Source organism: Tupaia chinensis, unplaced genomic scaffold (genome assembly GCF_000334495.1).
Source record: "Tupaia chinensis unplaced genomic scaffold, TupChi_1.0 Scaffold139677_1, whole genome shotgun sequence".
Taxonomy (NCBI): domain Eukaryota; kingdom Metazoa; phylum Chordata; class Mammalia; order Scandentia; family Tupaiidae; genus Tupaia; species Tupaia belangeri.
This window is the reverse complement of record NW_006199558.1, coordinates 1,521,789-1,539,066: the sequence shown is the minus strand read 5'-3', so window position 1 is coordinate 1,539,066 and position 17,278 is coordinate 1,521,789. Positions and strand designations below refer to the sequence as shown.

The following is a 17,278-nucleotide window of genomic DNA, read 5'->3' as shown; positions in this document are numbered from 1 at the left end:
TTTCAGCTATTTGTCACCCTCCCTGTAAGAATGGTGGCCACTGCATGAGAAATAATGTGTGCATCTGTCGTGAAGGATACACCGGTAGAAGATGCCAAAAAAGTGAGACACCACAAAATGAATCTGCCAGCTACAGGTAAAACAAACACAAACTATTGCTTTTCAGGGCTGATATCTCATGTTTTTACCTTAAGGTATCTGCGACCCTATGTGCATGAACGGAGGAAAATGTGTGGGACCAAACATTTGCTCTTGCCCTTCTGGTTGGAGTGGAAAACAATGCAACACACGTAAGAATACTCTCAAAATGCCTAAGTCTTCATCTTTCATAAGAACATAAAGCAGAATTTAAAACAAACTTGTTTTTGTTTCTTTGCTTGCGTTTTGTTTATTTTAAAAGTTTTCTTTCATGAGAGAGACAGCATCGCACCATGCCAGAATCTGCCTCACAGTCTCCGGGCCAGCCATGATCACGGCATGCTCAAGTCACCTCCAAACCCAGGACCCTCCCATATGTCTCTAGCATTGCACAGCAGCACCCTACCTCTTGTGCCCCCAGAGTTAGGCCTGTTTTTGGTTATTTATTCCTGCTCTTGGAGATATTTTTTTGAAATGAAAGTCAGAGCCCTCTGGATTTATATTTTCAGGTTAACAGGACAATGGTATGTTGTATTTTCCAGTTTTCCTATTATACCTGCCAGGATAAAGTAACAAGTCCTTAATTCCTGCTCTCCTAATCTAAAATGGGGTTTGGGAAAGGTTTAAAAACATTACTCATTTCTTGGCCCCACCTCAAACCAAGCAGTTGAGACCCTCCCAAGATGGAGTGCCGTGCTTTTTAGATTAGTTTGTTTCTGAAAACATAATATTTCTCATTCAGATATTTCATTTTTTCCTTTTTTTAAGGTTATTATTTAAGTTTAGCAGATATTATTGATTAAAATGAGAAGCAACATAATTGTCCAACAATTAGGAGAAAAAAAAAAACAAAACATTACAATGCAAACAATGCCAGCCCCATAGCCTAGTGGTTAAGGGAAGCCAGATCCCACATGGCCAGCCAGGGTTCACATATTGGCCCTGATGTGGTGTGTGTGTGTGTGTGTGTGTGTGTGTGTGTGTGTGTGCGTGTGTGCTTGTGTGTGTATGTGTGTGTGCGCACGTGTGTGTGTGTGTGTGTATTTATATGTGTGTGTGCTTCCTCAAAATCCCAACAGAATGAAGAAGTGGAGAAGAAGGGATTGTGGCATGACTATCCCCATTGAGGGGTGCTTTCTTCTCTCTCCGGTGAGCACAGGAGCTCTCTGGTAACTTAAAAAGAAAAATAAGAAATGCAACATCATTGAACCATTAAGATCACATTTCCCAAGAGTATGTAGTGACACTGGGAAATGTTCTTGATAATATGTTAGGGAGAAAGTTCCTTTAATCACTGACTTTTCACCATTTCTTTGTTTTTTTTTTTTTTTTTCTTTACTTTAAGTGTTTGTGGTTTATGGTAGGATTTAACTAGTAATTTAAAATTTTTATTTGTTTATGTTTCTATTTGAAGCTATCTGCTTTCAGGAATGTAAAAATGGTGGTGAATGCATCGCTCCCAGCATATGCCATTGCCCTTCCAACTGGGAAGGAGTGGATTGTCAAACACGTAAGCTTCCAGGATTCTTTTTCTAGTGTATGCTGTTATAATAATTAAAGTGGAATGTTAGACAACATTCATAAGGGAAAATTACAGCATGCTGATACTTTTAAAGCAACAGAAATAACAAAATAATGTAGCCAATTTCATATCCATTTAGAAGAAGGAAGTATGCTATATTAATATTTTTTTGACATACATAGTTTTAAATTATGATGTGTGGTTTGCAAATGGAGGTCCCTTGTGTGGATCAAAGAAGGTTTTAATATACAGAAATTTAAACATTACTTAATATTATATGATAAGTATGTAATTGATCATGAATATCTTATAGGATATGGAAAATATTTTTTAAAATAATTTCAAATTTTATCACCCAGAATTAATTTCTGTTATTTTTCTAGTATCTTAATATATTCCTATGCAGTTTAATCATAAATTTCTGCATAGATGAAATCTCTAGGTAGAGAGGAAAACCAAATGATTTTAAAGTTTATAGCAACCTTAAATAACATGCTAAAATATTAATGAAGATTAACCTAATGGGAAAAGTTATGTTGTCAATATTCAGGTTTGTTTTTGTACTACAGAATTAGGAGAAACTATAAAATTTTCTCTGTGTTTTTTTTATATTATTTCAAAATAAAAATTTAATTAAAAAAATCTTAACACATTAAATTATCAACAAAGTTTAGCCTAATGAGAAAATTTGGGAATCCCCATAAAATAATTTTAAATGATTAATAATTACAAAAATTTAAAACTGATGGCCAAAAATATAATATTATACTCTGAAATTACTCAGTTGCAACATGATCCTGCCTTTTTTTGGGGGGGGTGGGGTGGGGAGGAGGTTTTTGCTATAGGGCGTGTGTGCTCACCAGGAAGACAGAGAGAGACACAGAGACAGAAAGCGAGAAATCACCCCCCAGGGGGTATGACCACACTGCAATCCCTTCTCCATTCTCCTCTCAAGATCTTGGACACACATGCACACGCGCCTGGCGTGAGTTTATGAGTTTAGGCCACTGGATCCAGGACTCGGATCGTGGTCAACTACATGGGAGTCCAGAGACATAGCCATTACACCAACTGCTGGTCCTAATCCTGCCTTTTTATAATACTATAAATGTGTGCCCTCCTTGTTAATGTCTTAGAAACCATACACCGTTATTTCCATGGATCAGAAATTTTACACATAATTTTGGACCTGTAGCTTTATTTTATTAGTAATTGCTACTATAATTTATACATTATTTTGCCATAGAACAATATATCAAGGCTGGCAGGTGGCGTGGTGGTTAAGGTGCTAGACTCTCACATGACCAACTGCCATTTGAGTCCTGGACCAGTGGCTTGTTTTCTCACTTTCCCTTTCTCTCTCTCTCTGGTCAAATTTTAAAAATAATAATAAATTAAATGAAATTAAATAATGCTTTAAAAAGAAGACAATATAAATAAAAGTTTTTATTCAAAACAAGGTGTTGGTAATATCCTTGATTTGATTATCACATGTTGTATGCATACTTTGAAAAACATATTGTATGCCATAAAGATGTAGGGCAATTAAATGTAAATAAGAAGATAAAAATTAAAAAAGAATGTATCAAAGTACTAGTAAGTGCTGATATATGTAGAAAAATATGTACTTGAAATTGATACTTTTTATTAGAAGTTAGATGTGATAAAATGTCAGGGGAAGAAAAATCTATGACTCTCCCCTTGGGCTGCTCATTCTGGAGGGAGGTTTGCATGGACATGAGAGTGAATGATGAGATGTTAAAAGGCACATTCATGTGGAATTATGCTCCCATGGTTGTAGATCGAGGTTCTCTGAACATAGCTGGGGCTCTGCACCCTTTTCTGCAACCTACAGCATTTCTATGTGAATTAGAAAAGTCTACCTTCCTCAAAATGCTATTATTTCCAACTGGAAACTAATATAGAGATGATGCTATTTAAATAAGATGTATTACTGCCATCTGCTGGGAAAGTGTTGTAAAAAGTATTCAAATCTCTGGCGTCTAAGATGTGAATGGTAGCGTACAGATAGGGAGTCCTTGTGCATTACACAACTTGTCCAACTTTATACAGGAGCCCTGATGAAAACATGCCCTGTTAATGTTGCATTTATATTAAACGTAATGTCATTCTTGAATTGTACAAGCTTTCAAAACGACATTGAAATAATACCTGTCCCATGAAAATTAACTATATTCTATATCATTTTACAGTGTTCTTGTTTTCACTCAATATTACTTGAAATGATTTATCATTCTTTAAAAAATAATTTTAAGGAGCCGGCAGGTGCCATGGTGATTAAGACTGCTGGACTTCCACATGGTTAACTGCTGTTCGAGTCCCAGACCTGGCAGCTTGCTTTTCCTCTCTCTCTCTCTGGTCAAATTAAGATAAGTAAATAAATAAATAAAGTTAAATAAAACAATTCTTTTTTTTGGATTTTTTTTTTTTTTTTTTTTTTTTTTTTTTTTTTTTTTTCTTTAGGGCACATGCGCCCTCCCGACCACACCCCCCCAGGGGGGATGGACACACCGCAATCCCTTCTCCTCCATTCTCCTCTCAGGATCTTAAGCACGCATGACCGATGTGAGTTCTAAGCCACCAGGTCCAGGACTCTAACTGCGGTCTACTACATGGGAGTCCAGCGACATAGCCATTATGCTAACTACTGATCCCTAAACAAAATAATTCTTAAGAAAATTTTAAGTGACATGTTGTTTGTAATTAAAAAAATACTGCCATTTGACTATTCCCCTTATATTGAACATATTAATAATTTACAATTACTATTATTCTAAATATTATAAAAATTGTCTCTATAGATAAACAATAGATGATAGATGGAAATATATCAAGATAGTAACAGAGACATAAGTATTTTTAGTGGCTTTGGGAGAGATTTAAAGTAAGAAATGTCTAGTACAGACACTGTGAATATCTTTAAGGAGCTTCTGATAGAACTGTTTTACCTTAAACTTCAAATAGTAGTATATATAAAGTATTTTTAAAATACACTAGCCACTATTCTATTGTCTTTTTAACATTTTGATTATTTGTTAATGAAACAAATTAAAAATGCTATTTTATTGTTACCGACTTGAATTCCTATGAAAAAATAAAACAGATATTTCAAGTACTTTAAAATGTAACCAGTGAAATTTTTATTTTCTTTAATATGATCTTCACAGAATTGTAAAAGTGTTTCAGTTTTGAGTGGTGGTGGTTCATAAATAGGTTCTTATGACTATGTTAGTGGTCTGATCACTGAATAACTTCTAATGCTAGAATATATTCACTGGCACTTCATGTCAAAAAATGATAATTGTAGAAATTTGTGTTACAGCAATTTGCAATCCAAAGTGTCTTTATGGAGGCAGGTGTGTATTTCCCAACGTGTGCTCTTGCCGCACTGGACATGTTGGAGTCAAATGTGAAAAGAAAATACAGGTACTTTAAATTTTAAATTGAAAATAAATATTAGATATTTATAAGTGCATAGCTCTGTATTTCTCACTAATTGATTTCTGTTAACATGTTATATATACCTCCAACATAAAAAGTACAAATATTTGCCTCTAAAACTAAAAATAACATCTCTTTAATATCATTACTCAATAAGAATTTAGATATTCATTTAAGGAATTGCAATGTGTAGATACAGCTGTCAAATTAATGCAATATTTCATGACACTGGAGTGAGCTTAAATAGCAAATATTTGACAATATGGATTTAAGACATCCATAATTTATATTTAGCCAAATATTAGACCAAAAGACCAACTTCCCCCCTCTCTAGAAATCTACCACTTTTAAATCAGAGATCAGTACTTGATTGATTTGAAGGTGTCCCTGAACATTTTCACTGGGTCATGTGCAATTAAAGCCTTGTCTATCCTCATTCTTTGCCCTGATAGATAGTGTTTCTCTTCATTTGCTTCCTATTAAAACCCATGCCCAAAAAACAGTAGAAAACTCTTCCTGTCATTAAATTAGGATTTACTTGTATTTCATAAATCAAGAAATGAAAGAAAGAACAGAGCTGTCTTTGAGTTTTTGAAATTGCCTCACACCTGCTTATAAGGTCAATGCTATATAAACATCTACTTTAAAAGTTTCTGTGATAATATTTCTGCATATAAGATTAAATTGAATTTGTATGGTCCCTAATCTTAAATTTCCAAATGTCAACAGGCAAGATATTTTTCAGTCCTAATTCCTAAAGGGTACCTCTAATGATCACCAAAAAAAAAAAAAAAAAAAAAAATCTTAATCTGTAGCAGTTTTAATTTAAAAAGCAATTACATGCTATTTAGCACTTCAAAAAACCCAAGGGTAATAAATATCAACGTATGCTGGAGTACTGTAATTTGAAAGATAGAAATTTCCTTCTTGAAGCTTGATACTCAGTCACTCTGACTTAGAGGCAAAGTGGATGCATGTATATTTTTCTTCTAGCACAGGTGTTTATTCTGGAAAGATATGGTCTCCATTTTGAAAATAACAATATCATAATAGTGGTATGGTTTTAAAACCCAAAAGTAAAAATTATTGAATATTAGATACATTGAGAGAAATAAATCTGTCTCTCCGATGAGCACACATGCCCTATAGCAAAAAAAACCTCTCTCTTAAAAAAAAAAAAAAAAAAGAGAGAGAACAATAGGAACTTGAGTTTCCCTGTTTTGTTTTTGCTACAGGGTATGTGCACTCAACAGAGAGAGAAAAAAAGAGAGAGAGAAAGCACCCTTTAATGGAGTATGATCATGTCACAGTCCTTTATCTGTCATCCTGTCAGGATTCTGGGAACAAATGCACTGGTGCCAGGCATGTTTCTCCAACTGCCAGGGCCAGGACTCAGCCATGGTCAGCCAGGTAGGATCTGCTTTTCTATGCACAGTCTTTAACCACTGTGCTATGGGGCCAGCCCAAGTTTTTCTGTGTTTGAAGACAGCTTAAATTTATTTTATTTTTATTTTAGATTTTAGATGCCTATTGCACAGGAAACTCAATAACCTCGAAGTTTTCAACTCTATTGTGACAATACTAAACTAGGCTGCTTCTCTATGTTCTATTTTTATGTATTTACTTACCATCTGGATCCTCATATAACCAAAAACAAATGATCTTTATTGCTGTTCTTGTTGCTTCTGAGACTGTGCTTGGAATCATACTAAGGAAATAGAAGTTCATGGGGAAGGAAAAAGACTAGCACTATCACATGACCTGCTTAACCACAGCCAGATTTCCCAAGTTCTTCACTTTAATTCTCACCCTGCCTTTATTCTATTAATCACTAGTGCGATCATTTTTCCTTGTTATTGATATTTCTTTGGCTCCTAGACACAGAATAAAATATAAATTTCTCTTAGCAGAATAAAAGCAACCACTATTCATGGTATTTACGCAACCTTTCCTAATTCTTTCCCTCTCTCCCCTCTTTCCTACTCCCCTGAATCAAGAGGTCTCAGGTTGATCCATCACTTCCTGCCTTCTTCAAGCACCCTGAGGTAGTGGATTTTAAAAAAAGAAATGGAGAGGGACCAGCAGTTGGCATAACGGCTATGTTGCTGGACTCCCACGTAGTCGACTGCGGTTTGAGTCCTGGACCTGGTGGCTTAAACTCATGCCAGGCATGTGTGTATGTGTGTGTGTGTGTGTGTGTGTGTGTGTATCCAAGATCCCGAGAGGAGAATGGAGGAGAAGGGATTGTGGTGTGACCATCCCCCCTGGGGGGTGATTTCTCACTTTCTCTCTGTCGTTCTGTCGAGTGCACCCACCCTATAGCAAAAAATCTCTCCAAAAAAAGAAAAGAAAAAAGAAAAAGAAAAGAGAAAAGAAATGGAGGATACTGATTGCATTGGAAGTATCAGTGAAAAAGATAAGGAATTAGGGAGAGAGACAACAGGCACAGAAAAAGGGGGAAATGAAAAAGCAAGGAAAGAGGCACTAAAGAATGTGAAGTGACAAAAACCTTTGAGAAGTAGTATAACCTTCCCGCTGGCTGCAGGGTCCCCTTACATTCCCCCTGCCACTCCTTTACTCTATGGCCTTGGGCGAGTTATTTAACCCTTCTGATTTTCTGTGTTTCATCTGTAAGATAGGGTTAATAGTAACATAGGGTTTTATAAGGACGCAATATGTTAATATACTGTCTATTATGGATTAAATATGTTAATATACTACCTTAAGTACCTAGAACTATAGCAAAAATCTCTCAAAAAAAAAAAAAAAAAAAGAGAGAGAACAATAGGAACTTGAGTTTCCCTGTTTTGTTTTTGCTACAGGGTATGTGCACTCAACAGAGAGAGAAAAAAAGAGAGAGAGAAAGCACCCTTTAATGGAGTATGATCATGTCACAGTCCTTTATCTGTCATCCTGTCAGGATTCTGGGAACAAATGCACTGGTGCCAGGCATGTTTCTCCAACTGCCAGGGCCAGGACTCAGCCATGGTCAGCCAGGTAGGATCTGCTTTTCTATGCACAGTCTTTAACCACTGTGCTATGGGGCCAGCCCAAGTTTTTCTGTGTTTGAAGACAGCTTAAATTTATTTTATTTTTATTTTAGATTTTAGATGCCTATTGCACAGGAAACTCAATAACCTCGAAGTTTTCAACTCTATTGTGACAATACTAAACTAGGCTGCTTCTCTATGTTCTATTTTTATGTATTTACTTACCATCTGGATCCTCATATAACCAAAAACAAATGATCTTTATTGCTGTTCTTGTTGCTTCTGAGACTGTGCTTGGAATCATACTAAGGAAATAGAAGTTCATGGGGAAGGAAAAAGACTAGCACTATCACATGACCTGCTTAACCACAGCCAGATTTCCCAAGTTCTTCACTTTAATTCTCACCCTGCCTTTATTCTATTAATCACTAGTGCGATCATTTTTCCTTGTTATTGATATTTCTTTGGCTCCTAGACACAGAATAAAATATAAATTTCTCTTAGCAGAATAAAAGCAACCACTATTCATGGTATTTACGCAACCTTTCCTAATTCTTTCCCTCTCTCCCCTCTTTCCTACTCCCCTGAATCAAGAGGTCTCAGGTTGATCCATCACTTCCTGCCTTCTTCAAGCACCCTGAGGTAGTGGATTTTAAAAAAAGAAATGGAGAGGGACCAGCAGTTGGCATAACGGCTATGTTGCTGGACTCCCACGTAGTCGACTGCGGTTTGAGTCCTGGACCTGGTGGCTTAAACTCATGCCAGGCATGTGTGTATGTGTGTGTGTGTGTGTGTGTGTGTGTGTATCCAAGATCCCGAGAGGAGAATGGAGGAGAAGGGATTGTGGTGTGACCATCCCCCCTGGGGGGTGATTTCTCACTTTCTCTCTGTCGTTCTGTCGAGTGCACCCACCCTATAGCAAAAAATCTCTCCAAAAAAAGAAAAGAAAAAAGAAAAAGAAAAGAGAAAAGAAATGGAGGATACTGATTGCATTGGAAGTATCAGTGAAAAAGATAAGGAATTAGGGAGAGAGACAACAGGCACAGAAAAAGGGGGAAATGAAAAAGCAAGGAAAGAGGCACTAAAGAATGTGAAGTGACAAAAACCTTTGAGAAGTAGTATAACCTGCCACTAGCTGCAGAGTGCCCTTACAATCCCCCTGCCACTCCTTTACTCTATGGCCTTGGGCGAGTTATTTAACCCTTCTGATTTTCTGTGTTTCATCTGTAATATAGGGTTAATAGTAGCATAGGGTTTTATAAGGACGCAATATGTTAATATACTGTCTATTATGGATTAAATATGTTAATATACTACCTTAAGTACCTAGAACTATGCCTAGAACTATGTGTGAAGAAAGTACTAAGAAAGGGATTCTTATTATTTATTGCATTGAATAGAAAAATAGAGATAAAGAAAAGGATAGGAAAGGAGACTTTGAAATATTTTCTTTTTTTTTCATCTTTCAGCCATTTGTTTCTCTTTATTTACAGTTTGTGTTCAATATGAATCAATTCCATAACATGAGAAGTTACTAAGAATCAAAGCATAAATACACAAGCACAATATACAATCCAAAATAGATGTATAGGATTCAGGTATGAAGCAAAAGGAATGTTCATTCACACACACAGTCACTTCAGATCTGTTCAGCCTGGTTCTTCTCATACACGTTTCTAAAGATGAAAGAAAATAACTTTATTAGATACTAGAATAGAACCTAAGCATTGGTGTATGACCATGAGAACAAAATACTTCAGGGAAGTGTATTTTTACAAAGGTTTCTTTCTTTTTTAAAAATAATTAATTAAATTAAATTAAGTTTCACCAGAGAGGGACAGAGAGAGAGACAGAAATTGAAAAGGCAAGCCACCAGGTCCAGTACTCAAACCTTGGTCAGCCATGTGGGAGTCCAGTGCCCTTAACCACCATGCCACCTGCTGGCCCCCAAAAGGTCTCTGTGTTGAGGCTGTTGGAAAAGATTTTACAGAATGAAGCTCACCTGAGGTTCTAACTATCTAAAAATATGGACTGATAGCAGAAAGTGTTCCAATGTGGCTATTCTGATCCATAGGTTAAAAAAAAGATTTACAGAAAGAGTATAAAAGTTTCTGTGAATTGTATGCATGTTAACTTCCATTCTTCACTTCCCAAATACCTGACTTACAGTTTTGACTCCTTCACATATTTATCTTTTTAATTTCAAGATTTGTAATTCTACCTTTGGAACAGATCATTTTTCAATGTAAAAAATGCAGAAATTCAGCATATGCAGAAATAAAAAGCAATATTTTTAAATTAATTGAGGTCATTGCAATTCTACTCTTTTAAAATAGTTTAACAAAAAAATAAATAAATAAAAAGTTTAACTAAGTGAACCTGGTGCTCTTGTCCAGTAAGAACATTGAACCGTTTGACTTCATAAGGTTAAGCAATGTTCACCCAATAGGCTTGGATTTGGGGGTAGATTTCAACCCATCATTGCCCTGGCACATCTCAATTACCCCATAAAAGATCAAATGCAATGTCAAACCCAAAGCCTCAGAGGAAAAGAGTTTAGGTCCCCAGAAAACAGTGATAACTTTACAACGTGAAATTTTATCTAGAGTATATTGGCATTAAATTAGTACTACTGAAACGATACACTGAGGATTTACAGTAACACCTGGAAGTTCCTTATAATGTACATATAAATAGAATCATGGAAACTTTTGATATTATATAATTGTTTTATGGCCTTATGGATTTAATGAACCAAATGAAAACTGAATATTCATTCTACATCCTATTCTTTATCTCTAGATAAGACAAAATCTATTCTTGATTTCCAGAGAGGGTTTTACATGTCCATATTTCTTAAGCCACATTCAAGGAAATCATGTCTTAACTAATTTAGAGTGTTGTCTCTTCATCTTGTACATGAAACTCCACCATGTTTAATCTTGGCATTCATCATCTGTTCAAGTCCTTCACATGTTCTTCAATCAATCAAATCTGGGATTTGCTACATTTTCTGTGTTGATAAATAAGGTGTGGAATTAATAGATTCAATGAAGACCTGTTTGTTTTTTGTTGTTTGTTTGTTTGTTTTTTTCCCTTGCTACTCTGGACTTCTAAATGCCATTGGGACTGGGTTTAGAAGATGGGGAACTGTAGATATTTCTTGGCCTGAGTTTCTTAATAGTAGAGATGGAGAGGAGAAAGTAAAAGTACAAGGAAACTGGCTGTTGACTGCAGGACACTGCCAATGGCCTTGGTGGCATTAGCTGGATTTGGAGCAGCTCAGGTATTCTGGGAGGAGTTACTTGCAAGTGTTATGACAGCATTTTGAGTTGCATAAATATGCATGGGTAGGAGCAGTGCCAGCAGCAGCAGTCCCAGCCCCAGCCTGGCCACCACAGTGCTACCCATGTCTGCTCCATCGGTTCTCCGCACTCTCACTGGATACTGCATGCTTGGAAAACCACTGGTTTGGGGGCAGGTGCAGATGAGGTCGAGACTTAGAAATATTTCAGTGTCTTGTGAATATCTATGGTCATTTCTTGAAGGATATCAGAAGGTAAATTAATTGGTTTTATTGGGCATGAATGTTTCTTGACTGAAACTCTGCCAAGATGGGGTCATAGGATATGTAAACTCCATTCAGTCAATTTACTTTGGCCTTCAAATGCAATTTGATTCGTTCCCAATTTTATGAAAATAGTATTGAATCTAGTGGCAAGCAGAATCCAAAGAGCTTTATGTCTCATGTCAGAGGGAAGGAGGTGACAAATAATAAGTAATTGTTAAGCGATGTTCTATTATTTATTGATTTCCTTCTTCCTATTACAGATAAAACACTATTGAGTGACATCAAGTATATGAATGATAAGCTTATATTAAGAACTGAAATGTTTTACCCCAAAAAAAGTTGAAGATAATTTCTAAAGTTTATTGTAAAAATACTTCAAAGACTGAAGAAACTAATCAAATATAGAATGATCTTTTTTGTCATTGCTAAAGAAAAGAAAAATTTCAGGTAATTTAAATTTGACTTTGAAATATAATTGATATTTATGTATTGAGATGATATATCTGATATTACAGCCATTCAGTGTTTAACAAACTGAATATTTTCCCAGTATACCTATGATTATATCTGTATCATCAGGGGTCAGTCAGCATAACAGGAACCATTTGATGTCTTCCAGAAATACAGTATAGAATGCAGAATCAGGGTCTTGCAGGACTGTCGAAAGAACTGGAGTTAAGGGCAGAGAGGTAGAGGTCAGAAAGCAGCCTCTGAAGGTTGTAAAGGTTGATACCGAAGGTGTCAGCCTAAAGCACCAAGTAGGTACTTTTCAGATATTTTCCTAGGACCTCTGCAACACTTCAGAATGTTCATAAACTACAATCAACTGTCTCAAGCAAAGTGGGTCATTCTCAAAAATTGGCTGAAAAACCACTGTGATTCTTTTATCTTCCCAAACATCTGGCTACAAACGACTCTGAGAAATCCAGTGGTATTTTCATTTCAATCTCTCAAGTCTCTGCAGAGTACTCATTGGAAAACTGGAACTCAGAACCACACAGAGAAGGGGATTCTGGAAAACATAGCTCCTAGCCTCAGGAAGGAGGAGCAGTGGTGCTATGCAGCTAACAGTGCACTCATGCGAGACATGCTAAAAGGTCTGTGTCATCTTGCTTTCCACTGTATTCCAGAGATCAAAGCCAATACTTTTCACTAAGAAAAATGCCTTATTTCAAAAAAGACTCCCAAGACCCAGGCAATAATCCCCCCAAAAGACAAGTGGGACGACATCAGGCTAAAAAGCTTCTGCATGGTAAAAGAAACAATCATTAGAGTAAAGAGACAATCCTCAGAATGAAAGAATATATTTGCAAACTATACCTCAGATAACGTATTAACAATCAGAATATACAGGGAACTCAAGTAGCTTTCCTGCAAAAACAATAATAATAATCAATTCAATTGAAAGATGGTCAAATCAACTGAACAGACATACAAATGGCCAAGAAGCATATTTAAAAAGTGCTCAACATCTCTTATTATAAGAAAAATGCAAATCAAAACCACAATGAGATACTACTTAGTAACCAGTCTGAATGGCTGAGATTAAAGGGGAAGAAAATGAAGAACGAAAAGTGCTGGCAAGGCTGCAATAAAAAGGAACCTTCCTACACTGTTGGTAGGAATAAAAATTAGTGCAGTCACTGTGGAGAAAAATATGGAGAGTATTCATAAACCTACAGATAAAACTACCTTATGACCCAGAAATTTCACTCCTCATTGTCTTTCCATAGGAAAACAGTCAGAAAACAAGTTGCACATGCATGCTTATTGCAGAATTAGTCACAATTACTAAGATAGAGGATCAACCCAAATGTCCAAAAACAGACATTTGATTGAAAAAGTGTGACACATATATACTATGGAATACTACTCAGCCATATAAAACAATGAGACCCTGGTCTTTGATACAAAGTTGATGAATATGGAAGATTTAATGCTAAGCAAAGCAAGCCAGACTATGAAAAAGAGGCATTGTATGTCCCCGCTTAATACAATATATATATTGAATATCTGTACTCTATGCTAAAAACTGAAAGATTAGAAAATACAATAGCAGGGAGGGCAATTGTAGATATTAGAAACAATATAGGCAAGTAAATAATAGAAAGTGGGAGGAAGGGAATCAGGAAAAAATTTAACAGACACAAAATTGAAATGTTCTCTGTGAATGATAATGTATATGGTAATATTTTTGACTAATATGCACTATATTCATGCTGGAAAAAAATTTGTGCACTGTAGAGATGTACAGTGATTAAATGTAATTAAAAAGATTAAAAATTTAAATTTTAAAATACCATATTTCATTGTGTTTGTTTGTTCCCCCCCACCCATGTTTCTATTGTTCTGGCTTATATCATTCTTGGACAAGGGAGAAGAAATGATGAGAGTTTGGAGTTTTAAAAAATTTCCTTGGTTATTGTGTTTCTGTGTAAAAAGGATTTGAAAATCCTTGTTTTATCTTTCCACTCATTTAGTACTGTGATCCATTTTGGTGTAGAAGTCAAAAGAGAATTGATGACAAAACCAAATCATTCTACACATATCAAAAGAGAAGTAGATATGAATATTTAATAAAAACAAACTTAAATTACATGCATTATTGTAAAAGTGGGTAACATCAAGAGGGAATACATATATAACCAAGATGCAAATAATTACAAGTTGGCTGTAGTTATAAAGCTTCCTCTTACCTACTATCTCATTTTTTACCTCAAACTTTTCAAAAATATTTTAATTTAAACATACCCATCTTCAATCATGTAAATTTACAAGGTTTATCTTTTTAAGTAAAAAGATTGAGGATTTCTAAACGCTGTCTAAATTAAGATTGCAGGGAGCACCTTAAAATGGACATAGTCTTTGTTCTTAGGCTGCAGGGCATGCAAAAGCTCTAAACAAAGCCATAATCTACTGCTGGGTGATTAACTGGATTGGATCCAGTTGTCTGACTGAGTCAGACAGAAAATAGCAGTAACCTGAGTGCTTGCCAGAGTAGGCCAGGAGAGGCTTATTTAGAATCACGAGGTGCTTCACAGCTGAAGAAAGTGGCTTTGCCTCCTCTATAAAAGAATGAGCACAGAATGGTTTAGGACCCCAACAGACACTGGATCCACCTGACCCTCACTTTTGTCTGTTCTGCGTTTCTTAATCCACAGTCCTTCCTCTCAAGGTACCCTATCTCTTCGCCCTCAGGTCAGGGTATAAGATAAAGTAACACGATTAAAATAATATTAGTGCTTGCTTTGCTAAAAAAATTTAAGTAATAGCATCTAATATCATAATTAGAAATTTTAATTTATTAGTTTTTATTTGCTGAAAGGTAGCATTAAAGGATTTTTTAAATTGATGATAACATGCGTCTCTATGTTTTAATCTATGTTACCAAAAATTCAGGAATATAAATTCAAAATAAGCCATTAAGTACTTAAATTCTTAAGCTCTTGTGAGAGTGTGAGTATTAGGAAGAAAAAAGTACTCTAGAGAAAAGTAATTTTTAAACTTAATCATTGGATTTGAAATTCCTTCTATGAAAATAGATTTTTTAATCAGTCTCTGCCATCTTTGCTAGTATACAAGATAGCAATTTTGCCAGTAGTTTTATTAAAGCAATTTTTAATACAAACTTTTTCTGGTTAAAAAGTTATAATTACTTAAGGATTCATTCTGAAATTCCTTAACTAATACATACATTTTTTATATACATTTTCTGGATCCATACCAAGAATCATGAGAGACAATTAAAATAGAGTACCCATTTATAGTAGATTTAATGGACCTGTATATGTTAATAATGAAGAAATTCTCTGGCTTACAGGTTTTACATAAAACCTCTCTTTATAAAAGCTAATGACTCATGGAAATGAAAGTAATGTTTTAGAAGTATAATGTGCATTTAGAAATACCAGTAATTTGATACATTTATAAGAAATAAATTTAATTTCTTTGCTTATTTCTTGGTGATACTGTGGATGGCTTCAGTGATATCCATGTTCTTGGTGTTATAGACAAAGAATTGAACAAAACATGCCAATAGCAAAGGATGGTTTATTAAGTTAAAGCAAAAGTACACTTCTAAGAGCTAGGCATGAACCTGAGCAGAAAGGGAGAATGGCTTAAGGGCCCCAGTAATTACTTTCCACAGGGTTTATAATTCCTTAACTGGGGTTGTGTTGATTGATCATTGGCTGCACTCATTAATAGCTTTCATCCCATTGGCTATATCAAATATGGCTGGGCCCACTGATTTATCTCATTAGTTATGTCTATAGTGGCAGGGCCACTTACATTTCCTAGAGTAGGGTATTCTCTGTCCTGATTGGTTTTTCTATCTAGCCACATAGGCAGATACTCCAGCCCCCTTACTGGCCTCTGTTTTCCAGCTTTCTTCTTGCCTCGGTGATATTTCACATCAATTAACTTAAACATAGGTTATTCACAGTCTATTTGGAAAATACTTGAAGATAATGTGTTCAAGAATTTAAACAAAAGTACTTTAGATGTGCAATTTCAATATTTACCTTACAAATGTGAATTCTTTTTAAAAAGGTCTTACTAAATTAATATTGTTGGCTATTTTGTGTTTATTGCTTTTAACATAAAATGTAATGTTTGAATTATCAAATATTCTTTTTTTTAAAAAAAATTTTCACAGTTCACCTATTTATTTCCTGAGGGACAGAGACAGACTGTCTCTGTTACTACCAACAGGGTCCTCACACCGTGACCCCCCCCCTCAGTCAGCCCATATAACAGGCACACACACATACCCGATCTACTCAGGGAGGTTTCAGAACATGAACCCAGGACCCTTTCCACATAGTTCAACTGCACTGACATTGTGCTACCACCTGGTTTGTGAATTATTAAATATTCTTTTCTTTGATAATCTTTTAAAATATAACACCTCTTTGTACTTTAAAATATGCATAATAGTTTGTGTGTGTGTGTGTGTTTTTTTTTTTTTTTTTTTTTTAGAGAGAGAGAGATTTTTGCTTTAGGACATGTGTGCTTCTCTGAGAGAAACAGAAAGTGAGAAATCATCATCCCCCTGGGGGATGGTCATGTCTCAATCCTTTCTCCTCCATTCTTCTCGGTATTTTGAGAACACATGCACACGCACCCAGTGTGAATTTCAGGCCTGGGTCTGGGACTTGAACCACAGTCAACCATTTTGGAGTCTACTGCCTTAACCACTATGCTACCTGCTGGCTCCATGTCTAATAGTTCTTATTCTGAAATAGTAAGTTGTCACAATTTTTCTGATAGAATTATTTTATTTATATTCATAATAAAATTTGTATATATATACAAATATGTTGTGATTAGAATATGTATTTTATAATGTGTATAAATAAAATAATTCTAATTCTATAGAATTAAATTGTATATATATACACAATTTAAAATTTCAGAACCTGCCTGCAGTGACAACTCCTGCTGAGATGGTTTGCTCCACAGACTGAGACCACATGGGAGACCAGATTCTATTTCCAATCTAATTTAAAAAGCCAGGCATGGGAACCAGCAGTTAGCGTAATGGCTATGTCGCTGGACTCCCACGGAGCCGACCGCGGTTCGCGTCCCCGAGCC

At 35.5% G+C, this 17,278-nt stretch overlaps 1 protein-coding gene across 1 annotated transcript in view; it reads left to right on the top strand.

The window, feature by feature from the left end:
* The window catches only part of VWDE (von Willebrand factor D and EGF domains), a 100,394-nt gene extending 88,778 nt beyond the window's left edge, over positions 1-11,616 (top strand). The window contains 5 exon segments of the mRNA XM_027765747.1: positions 7-102; positions 195-290; positions 1,553-1,648; positions 5,004-5,107; positions 11,467-11,616. Of these exon segments, the coding sequence (XP_027621548.1) occupies positions 7-102; positions 195-290; positions 1,553-1,648; positions 5,004-5,107; positions 11,467-11,616 (542 nt within the window).
* Positions 11,617-17,278: the final 5,662 nt, after the last annotated feature.